The 19,911-nt window shown below is 44.9% G+C and overlaps 2 protein-coding genes across 3 annotated transcripts; one reads left to right on the plus strand and one right to left on the minus strand.

Annotated features, from left to right (window-relative positions):
• Nucleotides 1–440: 440 nt before the first annotated feature.
• dnajc8 (DnaJ (Hsp40) homolog, subfamily C, member 8) lies at nt 441–4,030 on the plus strand. The gene is made up of 9 exons (XM_079749773.1): nt 441–524; nt 1,077–1,178; nt 1,399–1,455; nt 1,593–1,659; nt 2,078–2,172; nt 2,276–2,347; nt 2,607–2,698; nt 3,064–3,139; nt 3,254–4,030. The coding sequence occupies exons 1-9, from the start codon at nt 453–455 to the stop codon at nt 3,371–3,373; spliced, it is 753 nt and encodes a 250-aa protein (XP_079605899.1). The 5' UTR covers nt 441–452; the 3' UTR covers nt 3,374–4,030.
• Nucleotides 4,031–8,352: 4,322 nt separating this feature from the next.
• Nucleotides 8,353–19,033, minus strand: clk2a (CDC-like kinase 2a). Of its 2 annotated transcripts, XM_079750091.1 has the most exons (13): nt 18,899–19,033; nt 17,829–18,028; nt 17,365–17,644; nt 15,820–15,910; nt 14,723–14,789; nt 13,928–14,044; nt 13,404–13,570; nt 12,625–12,719; nt 11,392–11,521; nt 10,634–10,716; nt 10,314–10,393; nt 10,143–10,233; nt 8,353–9,894 (listed from the first exon to the last, which is right to left on the minus strand). In XM_079750091.1, the coding sequence occupies exons 2-13, from the start codon at nt 18,026–18,028 to the stop codon at nt 9,709–9,711; spliced, it is 1,587 nt and encodes a 528-aa protein (XP_079606217.1). In that variant the 5' UTR covers nt 18,899–19,033; the 3' UTR covers nt 8,353–9,708. The 2 variants fall into 2 exon arrangements, with proteins under 2 accessions (XP_079606217.1, XP_079606218.1); XM_079750092.1 differs by lacking the exons at nt 15,820–15,910; nt 17,829–18,028; nt 18,899–19,033 and having other exon boundaries at nt 17,365–17,434.
• Between the last annotated feature and the right edge of the window lie 878 nt (nt 19,034–19,911).

The raw sequence follows: 19,911 nt of genomic DNA on the forward strand, positions 1-19,911 counted from the left end.
ATCCCAAAAAGCAAAATCAAATGTCATGTTGGTTCACACAAAATAATATGACGCTGAGGATATACTATATTCTCCGTATGTGACCCTATGAAAACTGGTGGGATCTCTTGCAAATGTATTTTTCGGTTTTATTGTACTAGGCTTATTTAATATGCTTTAACATATTTTCTATTCTAAATCCAAGCTCGCAACGAAAATAAAAATGTATTATTCAGGAACCGGAAATGTTTGCCCAACTGGCCCCGCCCACATGGAAAAACGATAAATGCGTACCAAAAACAGGTTTTACCCAAAATCAAACATAAATCGATGAAACGAACCATTTTATTATATTTTAATTCCCAACTATAAAGGGCGTATTGTACACGTCACCTTCTGCTTCCAAACATTTAAAGAAGGAACTTAGCGAGTCACGTGACACCCTCCTACGTCAGATGTAAACCCGGGACAAGATGGCGGCTGCCGGAGGAGAGCCCTCAGCTCCGAGCTCCTCGGATGATTTATTTCAAAACTTTTACACAGAGGTGATAAAACATTCTAAATAAAAATGTCTGTTACCATTATTTTGATTAAGTAATTAAGATTACGTCTGAGATTTGACGCGGTTTCAAATGCTTTGCTTGTAAAGCCTTTCAGCCCTTAACATCAGCTAACGAATTGTTGGCTAACGATAGCAGTGCATTATAACACGCTTGTTAAAAACATGTTCACAATGCCGTTTCTATAAATGTGACATGCTCAATGGTTAACTGGTTGGATACGTATGTGCACTTTTGTTTGTTTGTCAAACATTAATTATCACCAATTGACTATCATGTGTCTCAATTGCCTCCTAGTATCGATTCACATGACATGAAACGTTTTCATGAGGTGCATAATGTCACGTATATTAATATAAACTCGATGTTTCAAAAAAAACAACAACATACTGCTATGTTGTAATGAACACGATTTGCTCTTGGCTGTCTTTTATTATTGTCTTTAGAGAGACCTCAAGAGTGAGTCTTTATTGATTGGTGCTATACTATATATAGACTGGCTAACGATTTAAATGTGTTTGTGTTTGTGCGTCTCAGGTGAAGCAGATAGAGAAGCGGGACTCTGTGTTGACCTCCACGCAGCAAATAGATAGACTCCTCAGGCCTGGAGCTTCCTATTTCAACCTTAACCCATTTGAGGTAACTGGGTCTTCATTGATCACCTTTTGCAGGTGACATAAACGGCTTGGAATATCAGTTTGAAATAGTCGGTACTTACATCAGTTAGGTTTAGTTATACTAGCTGACTGTATGACTGGCGTTCTTTTATCAAATGATGATGGTGGTGTGTGAGTACGTATGTATGTATTTTTTTTAATAAATATCTATTATACATACTTAAAGAATGACTGTCTTTCAGGTGTTGCAAATCGATCCGGAGGCAACTGATACTGAATTGAAGAAGAGATTCCGCGCGGTAAGAAATCTACCTCCAGACACCCTAGCAGATTCCTTGACTTCGCTGGACAAAATGTACCACACTCATTTTGGAAATAAGAGGAAGCAAACAAATTGCAATTCACATTTTAATATCTGCTTCCTTTGTGTATACAGCTCTCCATTTTGGTACATCCTGATAAGAACCAAGATGACCCAGACAGAGCACAGAAAGCCTTCGAAGGTAGAAGTCTTTTCTGGTTTTCTCATAATGGATTTCAGGCATCCAGCCTGTATTTCTGTGGCTGCAGGAATTGAGATGGTATGGTAATATAGTGGGTCTTTAGCCATATCCAACACGGCATGTTGTTGTTATTATGTAGCCCAGCACTCCATTATATACTACCCAATGAAAACAGTGACTTTAAATGCAAATCTAGTGTTTTATATACTTTCCATGTTCAGAATGGATTTATCAGGGCATGTACATATCCTTATCCTCATCCAGCATATTACTGTCTCTATACAATCTGAAACTAAAGGTTAAATTCACAAAATCACTATCCACATCGTATATTGGGGAATATTTTTTATTGAAATGGGGCTAACCATTGTACAACTTAACATTTATTAACTGACATTTGTTTGTTGTCTCGCTCTAGCTGTGGACAAGGCATACAAAAACCTTCTGGATCCCGAGCAGAAGAAGAGGGCTGTGGACGTCATCAGTGCTGGGAGGGAGTACATAGAGCATACGGTGAGGGAACACTCCTACTCATAGGGCAGATCTCACCCTGTGAGTTTGCATTCACATGGTGACTTGATGTAAACACGAAGATGCTGCCCTGTGCACCCAACAGATGAAGGAAAAGAAGAAACAGCTGAAGAAGGATGGCAAGCCAGTGTTTGTGGAGGAGGATGACCCAGAAATGGTAATGCAATCCCATCCCCCTCTTTAGGCTCTCCACCCCAATCGACTTCTGATGGTTTTAATTGGGAAAAAAACTGAATTGAAACTGTATTCTACAATTTAAATTGGGTGTGTGAATAATTGAATGATATTTATGTGAATAAGAAAAAATATATATAATTTTCTTTAATAATAGAAAACGTTATCTAAATATATATAGGTTTAATATATCTATGTATTATTTTTATTTACAATGCACTGACGTGTTCTTGCCTTTCCAGTTCAGGCAGGCTGTTTACAAGCAGACCATGAAGCTTTTTGCAGAGCTGGAGATTAAGAGGAAGGAAAGGGAAGCAAAGGATATGCATGAAAGGTAAAGCCCAAGTGTTTTGTGTGCCCCTTTATTTAAAATGGAACCCCTTTGAACTAAATGGCTTCCTTATAAACTACTGTCAAGAGTGCCACTATCAATGCCGTCTTAATTTGGATGTGTGTAATCCTACTTTTAATGGGTGTCATTTCCATTTGGATACATCTTAATAATTAAAGTAAGCAAATTATAATGCGTGAGATATTTGTATGCAAATGTCAACGCGTCCTCGCCCTTTGCATTGCATTCGGCCGATGTTGACTTTAGCCATTGCTAAAGATATCGGGTATCAATAGTGTGATTGTTTAACTGAGACAACATATTGTCGTTGGGTCATGCATTCATCTTTTGCTGTCTTTTTCCACCAGGAAAAGGGCGAGAGAAGAAGAGATCGAGACGGCAGAAAAAGCAAAAAGAGACAGAGAGTGGCAAAAGAACTTTGAGGTGTGTTTCTGCAGGAATTCTCAACACACACACAGATAGATAGATCAATATATATCTATAGATAGACATTTGACTGTGATGATAAGGTTTTCCTTTATAATGCTTGTTAACCAGGAAACGAGGGACGGTCGTGTGGACAGTTGGAGGACCTTCCAGTCCAAGGGGAAGAAAAAGGAGAAGAAGAATCGGTCTTTCCTCAAGCCTCCCAAAGTCAAGATGGAGCAGAGGGAGTGAAACATCGTTTTATAACTTCCAAAACCGCCACCACTACCACTGTCTGCAGGAAGGTCTTCAGTCGCCATGCAGCTGTTTATGTGACAATTTACCCCCTTCCATCCCCCCTCTTAAGAAATTTAGTTTTTTGAGGTTTCTATTTTTTTTTTTATTGTACACATTTGTGAATGTGGAACCTGTATGAGAGCATGATGACATTTGGCACAAATGTAGGAGGGAGTGGGGGGCACGGTTATTCAGTAATCATTTCTCCTATCGCACTGTAATTTGTCTTGATTTCTGTGGGATGTCTTTTCATAATAAAGCGTGTAAAGCCTATTTTGACGTGTTCTACGAGATGAGTGGGAGACTGAATATTCAAAAAGGCTAACAGGCACAGGAGATGGTTCCATGAATGTGAATTGGGATGGCATCGTAGTGAAGGTTACAGTTTACTAAATGTATTTATCTGAAACCATGAGATGTGTGTGTGTGCAGATAACCTTGCGGAATATTCACTTATGGTTGGATTTCACTAAGTTTCCTTGAACTCCAAAGCAGCTCAACATAAAACAAATGGCGATAATGCAATACTTGTCGGGTGTCTCGATTAGTACTGGATGTTAGGATGTTGCCTTCTTTAGTGCTGTTAAATAAATACTAGGTTTTTTTTTTTCACCTCCGTTGTTCAATCAATCCTGTACGGTTTTTACATGTTTATATTAATGTGATGCCTTGTTCCTGCCACTGAATCCATGCCAACAGACATTTTGTGTGATTAAGCACTCACTGTCATGACAATATATTAGAAATTCAGGATGAAAGTTAGGCTTAAACATGTCATTCATCTTTATTAAAACATTCATTTGGCAGAAAAAAAACTTGCAAATTCAAAGCATCAAACTAAAATACAACTATTTTACAACTGCTATTGCTTCACTTATATAGGGTCTTTACATGTCAACATGCTTATGAATCGATCAGGAATTCTCAATCATTCAGTTTGGGATCACCAGCATTGCTTGTTCTTCTGAAGGACTTAAACCCTCATGAAATCCTGGTGTCTGGGAAGCCGTTTGCTAACTTCACATAACTTTGCACGGGTCACCCCCAGCGGAGGCTCTGGCAGCCGCGCCTCGCCCACCTCCCATAGCCCCATCCAGGCTGAGGCCCTGGAAGGCCCCGAATAATGACTTTTGGTTGTGCTTGGATGCAGGCTTTCTGGCTGGGTTGCTGGGCTTCTACAGAAGAGCATTGTAAAGCAAAAAGACAGAAATAAAGGATTAAACACCCAACTATTCAGTAGAGTGCATGGTCTTGGTCTACTGGACAATCTAATGTTTTTAGACAGATGTTTGACTGCCAGATGTTGTTTCTTTGATCGCCAACGTCTGGAGTCCACCTGTAGGCGTGTATTATATTGCAGGGTTTCTCTGGAAGCTAAGCAGGGTCCATCCTTGGATGGTAGACCAAACAGTGCTGGGAGAGATGTTGGAAGGCCAAGGCCAGTAGGGGGTGCTCATCCCTCTGGCCTATATAATTGTCTCATGACAGAGACAGAGACTCAAACAAAATATCCCATGGCACTCAAGAGCAGAGGCGCCCTGGTGTCCTGGCCAAAGTCCCAACCACTCCATTGCCAAGGTTCTGGCACATACTGGCTGCTGTGTCACCCAGGAAGGCTGATGAAACAAACATCCTGCCTCAGCTAGTCCCTGCACACTTTCTAAATTTAAAGAATGCCTTGAGCCCACTTCTGTTATAGACCCCTTTTCTGAGTTGGGATGACCACCTGTCCTGATAAAACCAGTGAAGTTTTGAACCAAGCTCTATTCATAACACCCTTTCCATCCATATGTTATTTGTTATAACACTGAAAGTCATCCTTTGTGTGTGTTAGATTCTCAACCTACCCTTGGAAGACAGTGCTGGCTCCTGAAGTGGGTCTTTCTGATGGACCTCTCTGCGTTCTTTTTGGCCAACACTGCTTGCTGTCGTTTCCTATAAAATAAAATTTCAAACACGCGGACAATCTTTAGCAACGCAAAGTCTGTACACACACACACACATGCAAACACACAATCAAATGGCTTACCTACTTGCGGTTGAGGCTTATCCCCAATAATTGAAGAGACTAGTAACAAAAACTCTATTTTAGCAGTCAAGTAAACATTAATGTATTAAATGGCTTGGACCTCCCTCCATTATGCAAAAAGTATAATGGATTTGTTGTCCGTAGAAAGTCCTTGATGAACCAATGCTGGGGCACGTCCCAATTTGGAATGTGATTTTACTTGGCCTCAAATAACAATTATCCCAATAGGGGAGGGCTTGTTGTAGTTATGCCAGTGACCTGATGAATGTTGCATGGATGCCACCACCCAGAATGTCTGTATGAATGGGTGAATGTGGCATCAAATGTAACATGCTTTGAGTGGCCACAGGTCAAAGAAAAGGGATAAGTCAAATTAGATAGAACCCTTTTCCTCTCTAGTGTAAGTCAATATTAGATTCAAATTGTGTTTATTAACGTATTTCAATATAACCAGGTCGCAGATAAAATAAACTGACAGCTATATATAAATGAGCTACATACCTTTCCTTCTGGAGGTCAGCCTGGTACACAGTGAGCCAGGACTCTGGGACTTTTTGGCTAGGCCTACAGGGCAGAGACTTCCGTCGGCCGATGCCCTTGCCGGGAAGGGACATCCGGCGCGCTCCGATGCTCTTCCTACGCGTGAAGCTGTTTCTGCGGACGGACGGCGTCTTCTTGCCGGGGTTGGCCCAGTAAACACAGCTGGCAAAAGGGGCACCCAGGGACTTCATGGAATCCATACTGAAAGAGTTGTGGTCAGGTTGGAGGTTGGTGACTACGGGGCACTTCGGACGGAGGGTACCCCTTTCCGAAAGTCGTCTGGAGGTGCCAAAATATCACACCGCAATACGGGAAGGCCTTGACGACAGCAATGCCGCTCCCAGACGTTGGGGATCTGAAAATAAATATATAAAGATATTGTTCAAATACACTTAAAACTCATGTACCTTTGTGTTAAGAGTCGAATAAAATGTCCAGATGAGATGGAAAATAAAAAGATAGCATATATTTACATCTACATTTTACAGTCTTTATCAGACTCTCATACACACCTGGAAAATGGAACTGCTGTAGTCCAAGTGTTGTTGTGAAGCGCACCACCACCAATTGGAGCGTTGTTCCATGAACTGCTTGCTTGGTCTCTTAATGAGATTGACTAATGACTCCATACAACCCCCCGTCCCGCTTTCCTGTCCTGCAAGAGATTATCTGAAGATCTAAATAGGCTTCATCTCATTAACGGACGCGGAGGGTACAGCCATACCTGTGTTGGAGTAAAACTGTTGTCGACACATCAACAGAGTGCAGACAACACAAACATCTGCTCTCTCTTCCCAATAGAATACGGGATAACTGCAATATAAAATTGTCAGTTATTTTAAAGAAATAGTTATTCGTGAATTCATTAATCGTAACCTCAGATTATAGCATAGCTGGTGTTTCTGTGGTGCAGCAAATAGACCTGTTGGTTATCAGGCCCTTGGCTCAATGAGGCTACTGCTAAGGGCGGTCTCCATGGAAACCCAACATCGTGACGCCTTTGTGGAACCATAACAATGCCATGTGGATTACAATGTCAATTATAATCCCTGACCAATCACAGGTGGCATCACGGTGGCGCAGCAGATACAAGCTGCTGGAGATCCTCTCTGGAGACATGGGCTAAACTCCTGCCGAGTGCAGCCTCCATGGAAAACTAATGTTATTTTGGAAACATAACGATGCCATATGGTAAAGTCAATTGAAACCTCCCGATTATACCAGGGTATTCGAGAGGGCTTTTGGTTACCAGCTCTGGAGACCTGGGTTCAACTGCCACTGATTGGGCTCTCCATGGAAACCTACTGTCATTTTTTTAAAAATATCAATTCAGTGTTTACTACTTAATTAAAGCTTCAAATGTGCTGATATTCCACCGAAAGCACTGCCCAAGTATTGTGCAATGAACAAAAAAATCTTAACTAAATAGTATCCACTGGCCATGAGTAGGCAAAGCTGGAACAGATGGCGGTTGGGACAGGGATGGATTTGTTCCCTCCACCTTTGAGTCTGTCCAGCTGCTTTACGCACCGGAGAAGTACAACTGAACTCAGCCATCTTAATCAATGGAGTCACGGGATCTGCTGCTACATCCTGCAGGCAAGACTTCCATCCATGAGCCGTCAATGCCTGGAAGGGGGCAGTCAGTTCTACAATCCTATCATGAAATATACATTTTACATGAACGTCACCCATTAAAAATGATCTAGCAGAGCAGTTCAATAATGCTAAGACTATTACCCATTACCATCTGCCAACCTCATATTCCTGAAGGAGCTGCTACTAAATGACGTGTAGATCAACGCAGATGAGTTCAGCAGCAACCTCACCATACCTGTTTGAATCCCCATGTGATTCAAACACACTAGTCCCTGGAGGCTTTGGGGTTCTCGCTACAGGGAGATGAATCGAACAGAGCAAGCGACATTTCTGTAGAAAACAGCCAAGTGTTGGATAGAAATTGCTGTCAGCCAGGGAGATTGTCGTGTTTATATATATTCGTAGAACTTTCTACGTTACTTTGAATAGTTGTTTTTTTATCAAACCATGGGACTTTCCTGATTGTTACGTTGATAATTCAAATTTTGAGCGAGGGCCAATAAACATTTTCTTCCGGGGGAGTGTGTTTTAGACCGAGGTTGCCCAGATAACTGGCTGACACGGCAATCTTCGGCCTTCCACCACCAGGGGTGAAACTTATCCGTTTTGTGGCGAACAGTTCATGTGCGAGCGTGACAGCAACACACACGCACACGTCATGATGCCATTACACCTCCCAGCCCTAATCCGTCTGTGGGAAGTCATTGCAGTTGTAGGATTAGAGGGACGAGGCATCACTTAACACCACCGACACGCACATCACGCCTTTAAGCCTTTGGCCAGAACTTTACTGTAATTCTACACAATCATACATATATACACTTTTTAATACGCTTACATTTCATACAAAAAGAGTAATGTACAGGTTTTTAAGAGGGGGAAGGGTCATACAGGGTGACAAGGAGGTCTTGGCCCGCTAATTCCATCATAAATATAGCACAACGGGTTAGTGTGTTGCCCATGGTTACCAGTAAGAGCTGTGCTTAATCTCAATGCAAAGAGCAGAGTTCATGGCCTATAGACAAGGGGGGGGGGGGTTAACTTTTTGTGTGACATGGCGTGCGTTTCTCAGCTGTACGACTGATGTGTGTGTACGTTTGTGTGGTCCGGGGGGAAAGCAGAACCAGCAACACAAACATACACATCATCCCACACATAAAAAAAAACTAAAGAAAAATATTGCATACTGTAACAGAAACACGTCAAATCCCTTCAAAAAGACCAGCTACAGAGGCCTGCTGTTCTGGAGTGTTCAACACGTCGCTTATAAACCTAGAGGACGGTGTTCGAAGAGGGAAACATAAAAACACCATTGAAAGGGACAATCCTATTATACAATACTCATCGTTCCAGGCAGGACATAGTTACAGCTCATTATATAATACCTTGCTGGAGTAATCCAACCGATAAAAATGTGTCGTTTATTTCAATTGACTTTTTGCTAGCTTTGCTCTGACCGCTGTGCCTTTAACCCCACCCAGTTCCTGTACGGTCAGCATAGTGGAAGACCCTGCGTACCATGGGGATGACATCCAGTCTCCTTAAACTGTGTTGAGGACTCCTTTAGACGTCATGCTCGAGAAAAACAAAAAGAACACCAACCTCCCCCTAGATACCAGAATTGGAAGACAGGTTCAACCCCAAAACATTAGATACCATTTTGATTTAAATACGAGTAACAATATCTCCTCTTCTTAGAAAGGGCCATTTTTCACCTGACATGCCGACCACACGGATAGAAAGGGGCCAAAGGTGGAGTAAAGCTGATGCACGAAGGCAGGAGAAAATAGTACAACAGTGTGTGTGTGTGCGTTGGTGTTTGATGGGCAGAGAGGGCTACAGTTTGGGTTTTAAAAACAATCGCAGGGCATCTTGGAGTAGGATCTGTTTGGGGAACGTAAAGCGGAACAAGATTCTTCTTTGGCTCTCCTCAAAGATCCCTCCGAAGCTCCAAGGAACCCACCCCAGGGAAGGGAGGGGCCGGGCGAGAGAGAGGGAGGGGCCGGGAGAGAGAGGGGCTCGAGTGCAGTCCAAAAACGCCAAAACCAAAATGGATCCCACGACCTCCATGTCCTCGTCTGTCCGTCTGTCTGTGTGTGTGTCCTTCAGGCGTCCACGGGCATCACCGGCTGATGTCGCGGTTGCCCTCCCAGTTCTTGCCGGCCGACGGGTCTGCCCCGCCGCCCTCGAAGAAGGGGTGCTTGAGGGAATCCCCCAGCGTCAGCCGCTTGCCCGGCTCGTACTCCAGCATGCTCTCGATGAGGTCAAAGAGCTGGTGGTGCTCCTCCGCCTCCGACAGCAGGTACCGCTGGAGGGGGACGAGAGGAGGACACGCGTCTCATTGGCTTAGGCAAGCGGGTCTGGTACGGGTACTATGCGCTCACAAATTGGCACAAGCCAACTTATGGGTTATGGTCTTTGTATTACATAATATGTATTCTGACCTTTCTGAATGTCACCCCCGACAAATATCCCATATTGCAGAGAAGGAACTGAAACTAACAAAAAAGTTCAACCAAAACCAGGTGTTAAAAAAAAAAACGGTCTTGTTCTTACCCGCAGGGGCTTGCAGTTCTCCCTGACGTACTTCCCAGCAGACGAGCTCTCATCCCAGTCTAGTCTGCCCCGGTAGAAGTACTTCTGCTTCCTGTTCGAGGGGAAAGAAGGAGAGTCAAAACAGGGTCCGCGAAGAGCCTTCATAATTGCCGCGTGCGCGCGTGCGCTAACCGTGTCTTGCGGATCATCCTGGAGGGCACGGGGCCCAGGATCCTCTCCATCATGGCCAGGTGCTCTCTGTTGTCGTGTGTCTGGGGGAGGTCAAGGCCAGCACATTACACACATGGTGGGGTGTAGAGGGGAGACAGGGGTGCACAGTGAGCGCGAACCCAACTAGTATCTTATGGACAGGGATTAACCTGTATTGGGTGTCACAGGAAACACAACAGGGCTGACAAGCAGCTGATGCATGGCCATTTTTTGGTCATCACTCCCTGAGTGAATGTGAGTGAGTGAAAGAATGAGGGTGGGTGGGTGAGTGAGTGAGGTACCTGGAACAAGGTGAAGCCCAGGTAGTACTCAAACAGGATGCACCCGATGCTCCACACGTCACACGGCTGGCACCACCCGAGCTCTGCGGGTTGAACAACGAAAAACAAACACCCCCCCCCCAAAAATAAGACTTGAGGTTAGAGTGGGTACGAGGATGAGAAACCTGTACGGAACCAATAACGCAGAGTCATCTTGACAAGGGCCTTTTGGCCAGAAAGCAACAAGGGTTGTCTAACTTATAATGAATTCAAACTTAAACCAAACTAATACCGTGTTCCCGACCAATTCATTACAAAACAAAGAAAAGCGAGGAAGAGTCAGCACTTTCCAAACTAATGCGCTCATTACACTTTAAGGTGTTCCTCCCCCGAGGGTGTTGTACTTGTGACGGGTTAGCAGAGTACAGCACGAGACCATGTACGCCTGCCCATTACGATGAACACAACACGTCTCTCAATAGAACACCGCTTACCAGAGTGGCCGGGGGGTCAAATTCCGACACATAAAACGCTTACATGAGATTTAGTTTCCGTGAGCGAGATCGGGATAAAAATAACTGATTAATAAGAAAGAGCCTGTGTGGACACATGAAGGTGTCAAACGGGGAGGAGAACATTTAGAGAAAACGATCAGGTCCTTTATTATGATTTGTTATCATTAAGGGGTTTCATTAAAGTGTCAGCGTGAATAAAGAAAGGCGTACTCGGTGTGAAAGGAAAAGTGTGCGAGTGTGTGTGCGCGCGTGGCTTGACCGTACCCAGTATGACCTCCGGGGCGCGGTAGTGGCGCGTCGAGACGATGGTGCTGTGGTGCTCGTGGTCAAAGGTGGCGCTTCCAAAGTCCACCACCCGCACCGCCGTGCTCTTCACCGCGCGCTCGTCTCGCTTCTGCAGGGAGGAGCACACCGGCCGGCACACAAACAAACACACTTATCCATCCGTCATTAAGGCTGGTGCCGTTATCCAAAGGGGCCGAGATTCGACACGTCCAGAGGTCAATTAGCGGCCGACGGATGTCGCCGTGGGCGTCTTGCTCAAGGGATGCCTGCGGGAAGACCGCGGGTATTAGGGGGGGGTCGTAGACCCCCGAACCTGTGGGCTCTCACGACACACAGCTCTCATTCCTGTTTGTTTGTGTTGCTGCCGGTGTGTTAATCACATCTCCGGTGCGAGCCCTGCCACTGAAGGTAGGAGTGACGGCGCTCACAACATGATAGCGGAGCTCTAACAACAGCTCCGCCACGTCGGCGGACCACGTGATGGGGTTGAAACGGCACATCAAAACAGGTTGTGCAACCGGCTCCACTGTTGTCCTGGCAGCTCCTGCTGCTGCCGGGAAGACCCCCAGGGGACGGGCCGACAGGATTTGAACTAGAATGTGGGTGCATTCTGTAGTCAGTAGATTACCGTTGACAACGTTTAATAGGCCATGGGCTCTCGGTTTTACACTGTAGCCGGGGCTGGGTGAGAATGAATGCAGACTCTGCCTTATAGTGACAGACCTGACGACATTCTGTCTTAAGAATGTCATAACACTCGGCCCGAATATGGAGGCCTGTGAAGAAATGCCCGTGTAAAGGCTCATTATGTTGTGAGTGTGTTTTTTGTTGCAACAACAAAAAAAGACTAGCCTTTAATAACTAGGTCAAGAGCATTCCTCAGAGAAGCCCTACTTGTTTGTTGTCCATGAATGAAAATATTTTTTTTTTTTTTTTTTTAAAAAACAACCCTCTGCCACGACTGGATGGTAGTTGCAGCAGATAACGCCAAGATAAAAAGCACTAAAAAGACAGAGCCAGCATTAGCAAACGGAAGCCTTACACTCTGCCGTTGAAATGACGGTAGACCCGTCATCACCCATCACCGAGATAGTTCTACTTTTACATTAGAGGTGTCGAGGCTTGAACGAAACAGTGTGACACGCATCTCTTAAAAGATCAGGGCCCATATTGGATGTGCGTACAAAACCGGCTTCAACTTGCATCGCTCACCTTCTCTATATTGTAGGTCATGCTGAATTCAGAGTTGACGAACAGGATGTTCTCGGGCTTCAGGTCTGTGTGCGTCAGTTTGGTGTCGTGCAGGACTATAGGGGGAGAGATGAAAAATAAATAAAAGTGATATTGTATTGCTTGTATACATGATAATCATGTCCTGTCATGGTAGCCTAGCTGCACCCCGCCATGCTAACCCAACAACAACCACCACCCCTCCACCACCCATTGCACCACGGCCAAGAGATCCTGGTGTTGATTTCTTATGGAAGTGGAGGGTACAGCGTTGGGAACCAGCGACTCCCCCGTGTAGATGCCCTGCAGCCCAGACAAAGGAGGCTTTCACTGGGGACACCGTGTAGGTGGGAGATACCGCTGGGCGGGGCCACCAAGAATGTCCTTGATTTTCAGCAAGTAACACTTCCACCCTTGCTGTTTTTTTATTGTTACATTTTGTTCACGTGGTTTGGTCGTTTCAAGCCCTTCGGCGTTATTTTAATGTTATTCAGCATGCAGTAGGCAGAGGGTGCTTTCCAACACCCACCGATATATAAACAATTGGGACTACAAACAGTTTAACTTGTTAGCCGTTGAAAAAAACCTACACACGCCTGGATTAAGTTTCTGCTTATCCTGACAGAGGGTGTTTTGCTAATACACCACTGGGCACAGTTTTGAAATCCAGCAGCAGCAGCTGTGAAGTAACCCGTCTGACCCAAGCGGACGCTGTCCCCTTGGTTCTAAAGTTGTGATGTTGTACTGAGGGCAACACTCACACTTGACGGCGAGGCAGAGCTGGTAGGCCATGTGGCGGACCTGGCCGATGGAGTACGGGAGGTAGTTGTTCTCCTTCAGGAAGTCGAAGGTGCTCAGCGCGAGCAGCTCAAAGGAGATGCACATGTGGCCGTGGTAGTCGAACCAGTCAAACATCTGGATGCAAAGGCTGGGGAGGGAAAACCAGGGAAACCAAAAGACAGAGAGGGAGAGGGAGAGACAGAGACAACGAGAGGTCATCAATGGAGAATGTGTGGAATGGTATGCATAGTTGCCCTCACTCCTGCCAATGGGGTCCTATTTTCTCAGTTGCTCAAATCGTTACATCCACCGTGTTTTGTGAATTCAACCGTTATAGATCCATATCATTCCACCTGAGGATCGTCTTCCCACTGTTAGTCACTTCTAAATTACTGTTCCTAATTATTGTGCATTACTTGCATCACCGCATGTACCCGTCTACAATTACCAAACTGGTTTGCGGTCTCTTGCCACCGCAGAGCTCCTGACAGGCGGGGCCACTCACTGCTTGTTTTCCGGATCCTTCTCGTTGATCCGCTCCAGCACATTGATCTCCAGCCGAGCCGCTTCCTTGTACTTCTCCACATTCTTGATGATTTTCAGTGCGACGTGGGCTCCGCCCCTGAATCAGGGTAGAGACAAGGCCACACCCTTTTAGCTTCAAAAGGTCGTCCACACCACCAGACTAGCACAGACAACAGAAATATAATACCAGCAGTTTGGTTCTGTAGCCGTATGTGTGATCAATAAATCAACTCTCCGAACCGATGAAAAAAGGTAAACAAACTTATCAAACAAACATCCGGTTATGCATGGCATCCATTTTCTCACAAACAGTGAAATCACACAAGAATAATTTGAATCCCTTTCCGTGCGAAAATAACAGTTTCGCTCTAGTCTGAGACGGCGCAAGATTTACGATCACTGGCTTCTGAGTGAAGGTGGCAAACTATAAATACCTTGGGCAACACATTTAAATTGAGCATGCCATTTTGGCACAATCAAGGCTATGTGCTGCCACACCATAACTCAGCTCAATAAAAGGCATTTTATAAATCGATCTGTATTCATGGCAGGTTTCAGATGTACACCTCAACAAAATGGCAATTAAAGCACTGAAATACACAATACGTAACACAGACAACATGGAAGTTATCAGATCATCATCAGGCTACACGCCAGAATGGGGCTGCCTCAGAAATGGGGCCCCCCAGAGAGAATCCAGGGGGAGTCTAACATCGAAACAGCTTCTGCTGACTTGGTTTCCCAACCTCCCCCCACTGAAGCAGCTCCTACACACCTCCGGTGGTCAATGCACTGCATCACCCTCCCGAAGGTGCCCTCCCCAAGGGTGCTGACGATCTCGTCTGTAACACAAGACAACAGAGACAGAGAGAGGGAGAGAGAGAGAGAGAAAGGGGGGAAAGAAAAGGGGAGAGAAGGAGAGAAGGAACAGAGGAATTAGACATGTGGGGCAGAGGGCACGGATATAGCTATATGATTTTTAAATATAACGCAAATGGTGTGACAGGCGTCATCGACTCTAGCGCCCATCCCGCTCCACAACCGCTGCCTAGTGACAACCGGCAGGCTTTGGAAACTTTGAAGATTAAGCTTCGCCGAATGGATTACAAGCCATGGTGCATGTCAATGAAATAACGATAAAATGGTTAATCTAACAACCGTCTTTATGGCCATTTGAAGCCATCCGAAAAGATGGATCATCTAATAAGCGCGCAAGTGGGCATGGCTTAGCCGTGGCTTGGTGCTCCACCATGGCTAATGCGTGGAACTGGGCAATCGTAGAACTGGACAAACTGTTCTACGGTTGACCACTTAGGAGAGCGCTTCAATATAATGTCCGTTGCTATGCTAGGGTTTAGGGTGTTGGCGCCAAGGGATAAGCCAAGTCGCAGCCAGATGTAAATTGAAGAACAAACTGCTGATCTTCACATTCTGGGTCATGGCGAGCACAAAATTGTTAATAGTTATAAACCCGCAAAGGTTGTTTGTAGCGCAGCGCGACAGAGCCGCTCGGCGATGCAACTGCTCTGTGAAACACGGTGAATGTTCCACAGCTAAAAATCCTTAAAAAATAAAATAACAAAAATAAAAGTAAACGAAACCAAATCCAAAAAGCCAGAAGGAATCTAAAATCCTCCTGGGAGAAAACAACAAAAGATTAACACCCCACCACAACCACCCGCCCCTCTGCTGCCGTTCTCCAGCTAGAGCAAAAAAAGAGCGTCCTAGCCAGACGACATCGTCATCATCATCATCATCGACATCAACATCAACATCCTCCGCAACATCATCAGGCACTTCCGCCCCGCTGTCAATTGTAATGTGAATACTCATTATGGAGAAGGGTTACGATAGAGTAGTGGCAGTGAGTACATCTCTCTTGCAGGACGTCCCCACTCCGACAGATCAGGTGCCCTTCCTCGTCGTCCCTCACACTCAGTGCCCGCGTCCGGCTGCCGCTCCGCTGCTTTCAGCCCCCCCGGACGCCATCGACAGCAGCCGCACCACACGACCGGAGGTAGGGACAGTGGTGGAGGAGGAGGGTGGAGTAGGTAGGTAAGGAAAGGTAGGTGGGGGGGGGGAGGGTGGATGAGGGATGGGGGAGGATGGGGGAAGGGGAAGGGGTCGTTTCGTGGAGGAGGGGGGGGCGGGCAGCCGTAGCCATGGATACGGCGTCACAGGTAGAGGAGGAGGGAGGAGGAGGGGTTGGTTGGCGCCGTTGGTTTTCGTGGGCGTAGTCGGTGGGTGGGTTTGGTGGTGGGTCATGAGGCGAGTCACGCATGACACCACGCGTGGGATATATATAACGATAGGGGATATAGTTGCAAGGGAACAAGTCAAAGATCACACATTGTCCTCCACTCCTCTCCCCCCCTCTGCCTTGTATCTACGGCTGCTTACAACACAAGGAAGCAACCGGCATATCCATTCATCAACGCAGAGGGAAAAAAAAACAATGAAGACAGTTGCAGTATCACTAACTTCTAAAAAATAACCTCTCATGTTAATGAGAGTACTATCCAGGATGGCCGACTAAATGAGGTGACCATAGACAGTCAGGCAGGAGAGAGTTAAAAGACAAGCCCAAATGTAATCCCTTTCTGAAATTAAACACGCGTTTACTTTTCAACTGTGGGTAAAACATCTCCCCAATGTCAAATACGTTTCTTATACTTGACTTGAATCAAATTCAATTCTTTGATCGAACATTTTCTAGAGCTAGAACAATATATAGCGAGTCTGTGTTCCTATGAATTTAGATTAATTCATCAGTTGCTGTTGATCATCCGTGATAAGTTTACAGCAATGCCTGCATGATCTTTATAGTGTAAATGAAGCTTGGATTTGGACAGATACATACAAAGTGGATGGGCTTTTTCTATAGAACTGCACTTTGTATGCATTGCCTTTTTTGAGACGTCATTGACATTCTTATCCATTGTCTATAAAGGCTCACTTCCAAGACAGTTATAATGAATGTCATGTACGACCCAGATTTGTATCAATACATGTGAAGCAAGGTTATCTTTGATTTATTTATCTAAAAGGGTCTCCCTTGTTAAATGTAGGAGTAAATAACGTGCATTTTCACAGGGTGACAACAAAAGTGATGAGAATTTGGGCAAATAAAACGAAAATGTTCTACCAAAGTGAAATGCCACTTTAAGCAATGCCCCTTTTAACCAAAACAAAAATACGAACCAAGTAAGACCTGCCGATAGGACGAAAAATGAACCAACAAAAAAAAACATAAAGATTGTACTACTTACCCAGTCCAGGGGCTGTAAAAAAACAATAGGTTTAAAGAGAAAAGACAGACGGACAGGCCTGATTGACAGAGAGAAGAGAGAGAGGGAGCGATGGAAAGAGGGGGGAGGTGGAGGGTTAGGACACAAGCTCGGGTTGGGCTGTACTCACCGAGGAGGATGGGCTATAGGACCTGGTTCTACGCCGCCTTCGTTTGTGCTTACGCCTGCTGCCTTTCCGCCGGTACGACTCTTCGCGCTCTCTCTCGCGGCCTCGCCGGTAGTCGTACATGGTGGCCGTGAAGTCCCGTGGATAGTAAGGGTCGGCCGCGGCGTGGGGCTCCCGTTCCCGGTCGCGGTCTCTCTCCCGACTGTGGTCCAGGCGTCGGTATCCATCGCAGTATCTTCTGTCAAACGGCCGCCGCTCTGCTGACCGGTTGTCAAAGCTACGACTGAGAGCAAGGACATCACCGTATTAAACAGAGAAGTGATGTACAAATCACTTTGAATGGAACTCAATGTCACACTCTCTCAGCATAGCAGCTGTGGGACCAAGCAATACGTCGCAATAGCAGAAAGCATCAACAAAACACACTGTTTGGCATAAAGGCAGAGAGATAGGGCTTTCAAACATACCTCCTTGAACGTGCATAGCTTCCCTCTTGTCTGTGTCCCCTTCCCCTTCGATCTCGTTCTCTGTTTCGGTCTCTGTCACTGCTGGAGGAAAACGAAGGCGATCTCCGGTGCCTCGGTCTCCGACCTCTGTCTTTAAAACGATCCTGGTAGCTGCTTCGACTGTCTCTCTCCGAGGACGAGTAGCGTCTCGTGTGAGGCATCTAGGACATTTTAAACAATTCAGTGAGTATGTCGCTGTCAGTCATGCTGTCCATGACCGAACTCGAGACATGTACCAGCCAGAGAATTGGTAGAACAATATTTAGTGCTAAAACAACTATCGTAATTATAAATGACTAATAATGCTGTTGTGACTTTTAAGAAGAGAATACTTCAGTCAAATCCAACACCTTGAATATAAATTCCGAAACCATGGACATTGTCAACAGCAGTGTGTGAAACTGTAAATGACGTATTGACGTATTCAAATCCAACACTACTTGATCAGGGAGCATTTGTTGAGGACAAACTTGAGATTTGAACTAAAAATAGCAATTTGCCTTGAGGGAACTAACAATGTGATAGCATAACGCTAGCGGTCGATCATTAGCTCAACACAACACACTAACGTTAGCGGATAATCCAGCCGAGAATCAAAATTAAACCAAACAATCCTGCCCGGCGGACGCCTTGGAGGTAGACATTTAAATGGATCTATGCTTGTCAACAGTTACTATTCATGACAAGATACGTTGGCTGGCGGTGGGCTGCATTTGAATGTTGCAGTAGCAACACAGTCGTTGTACGGCATTGAGTATCCATCACAATGACCAGCCTCCAACGAAATGTCCTTACCTAGTAGTCTAGCGATACAAATAAAGATAAACCTAGTTGCATTGCACTGAGCAGAGTGGCATTAGAATATTGCAAAGCTAGCTTGTTGTGCTAGCGATGTTGACTAACCCAACTAATTCGACCGCCATCTTAGCATACGTTTAGCAGCTAGCGTTAGCAACCAAACGCTATACGATTATCCATGTAGTTAGATAAACGTTCATAGCATCGTTTATATGTTCCTATGTTTCCTTTACCGTTTTAGCAGCGAGGCCTGTGCGTTTATCCCACAAGAAATCCGTGGTGGCGCTTCGGTGCTTCTCGTAATGATTTTCTCTAGACGGTTTATCTTTCCTCCCCCAAGCCGCTAGGAAGCGTCTTCTTGTACTGGTTAGCGCTGGGCTGACAGCGGTGCTACGCCTTCTTTATCGGGTAACTTAATACTAGACATCTCGTCTCTAGAATAATACAAAATCTCTAGAATAATATTAAAACATGGCAAGTCTTGTTTATAGTTCCAAAACATAATAATTCGATTTTTTTTCTATTCAATATTAAAATAGTCTAGGGTCATTTTTTAATGTGAACTATTCAGATTGTGAATGTTGAGGGATATTTATTTAAATATAAAAAACTTCACAGCGTTGAAAATCCACACATTTATATAAAATTCGAATCAACTCTCTAAGCATTATAGTTGGCCAGAACAGTTTTTAGAGCCACAGGAGCACGGCTGACCAAGAAGAGTTTCAGCATCCTCTTTTTGGACAGATCTGTAGTCCCAGGTCAGCTCTGTGACAGCTTTGACCCGCCTGCAAAGTTCAAAATAATACAATAAGAGGCTCATTATGTGACAGCAAAACAGTCATTACAGCTGTTAGATAAAAATAAATACAACACAATAACAACTCAGAACTACTTACTTGCTAGTGAAAAAGGTTAACCAGGGAAACCCGAGGTCGTGTGTGTCCACAAAGACGTATTGCTTAAACAAGTTTGGGTTGCAGCCATGCTATAAAAGAAAGGACAGAAAGTAGATTAAATCTGAAATAAATTAAAATTATTCCATAAAATAGTACTGTAACTAGAGTATAAAGCATGTTGTGTTATAAATGTAGAACTAACATTGAGGTAGCGGGCGACATTTCCCTCCATATTATCATCAAGGATGCAGCCGTGTTCCTCGCCATCAAAGAAACATCTGGATGTAGTCATGGGAACCATGGAAGATGCAGGTTTCTTTCTCTTTGAAGAGTCCTTGGCTTTAGTC

Source organism: Pollachius pollachius, assembly GCF_949987615.1.
Source record: "Pollachius pollachius genome assembly, chromosome: 13".
Taxonomy (NCBI): Eukaryota; Metazoa; Chordata; class Actinopteri; order Gadiformes; family Gadidae; genus Pollachius; species Pollachius pollachius.

Coding starts and splice junctions, on each gene's coding strand:
- dnajc8 (XM_079749773.1), top strand. CDS start 453: ATGGCGGCTGCCGGAGGAGAGCCCTCAGCTCCGAGCTCCTCGGATGAT. Junction 1,179..1,398: donor TCAACCTTAACCCATTTGAG/GTAACTGGGTCT, acceptor ACTGTCTTTCAG/GTGTTGCAAATCGATCCGGA. Junction 1,660..2,077: donor AGCACAGAAAGCCTTCGAAG/GTAGAAGTCTTT, acceptor GTCTCGCTCTAG/CTGTGGACAAGGCATACAAA.
- clk2a (XM_079750091.1), bottom strand. CDS start 18,028: ATGCCTCACACGAGACGCTACTCGTCCTCGGAGAGAGACAGTCGAAGC. Junction 15,911..17,364: donor CCTATAGCCCATCCTCCTCG/GTGAGTACAGCC, acceptor GGCTGAAAGCAG/CGGAGCGGCAGCCGGACGCG. Junction 13,571..13,927: donor AAGGATCCGGAAAACAAGCA/GTGAGTGGCCCC, acceptor TTCCCTCCCCAG/CCTTTGCATCCAGATGTTTG.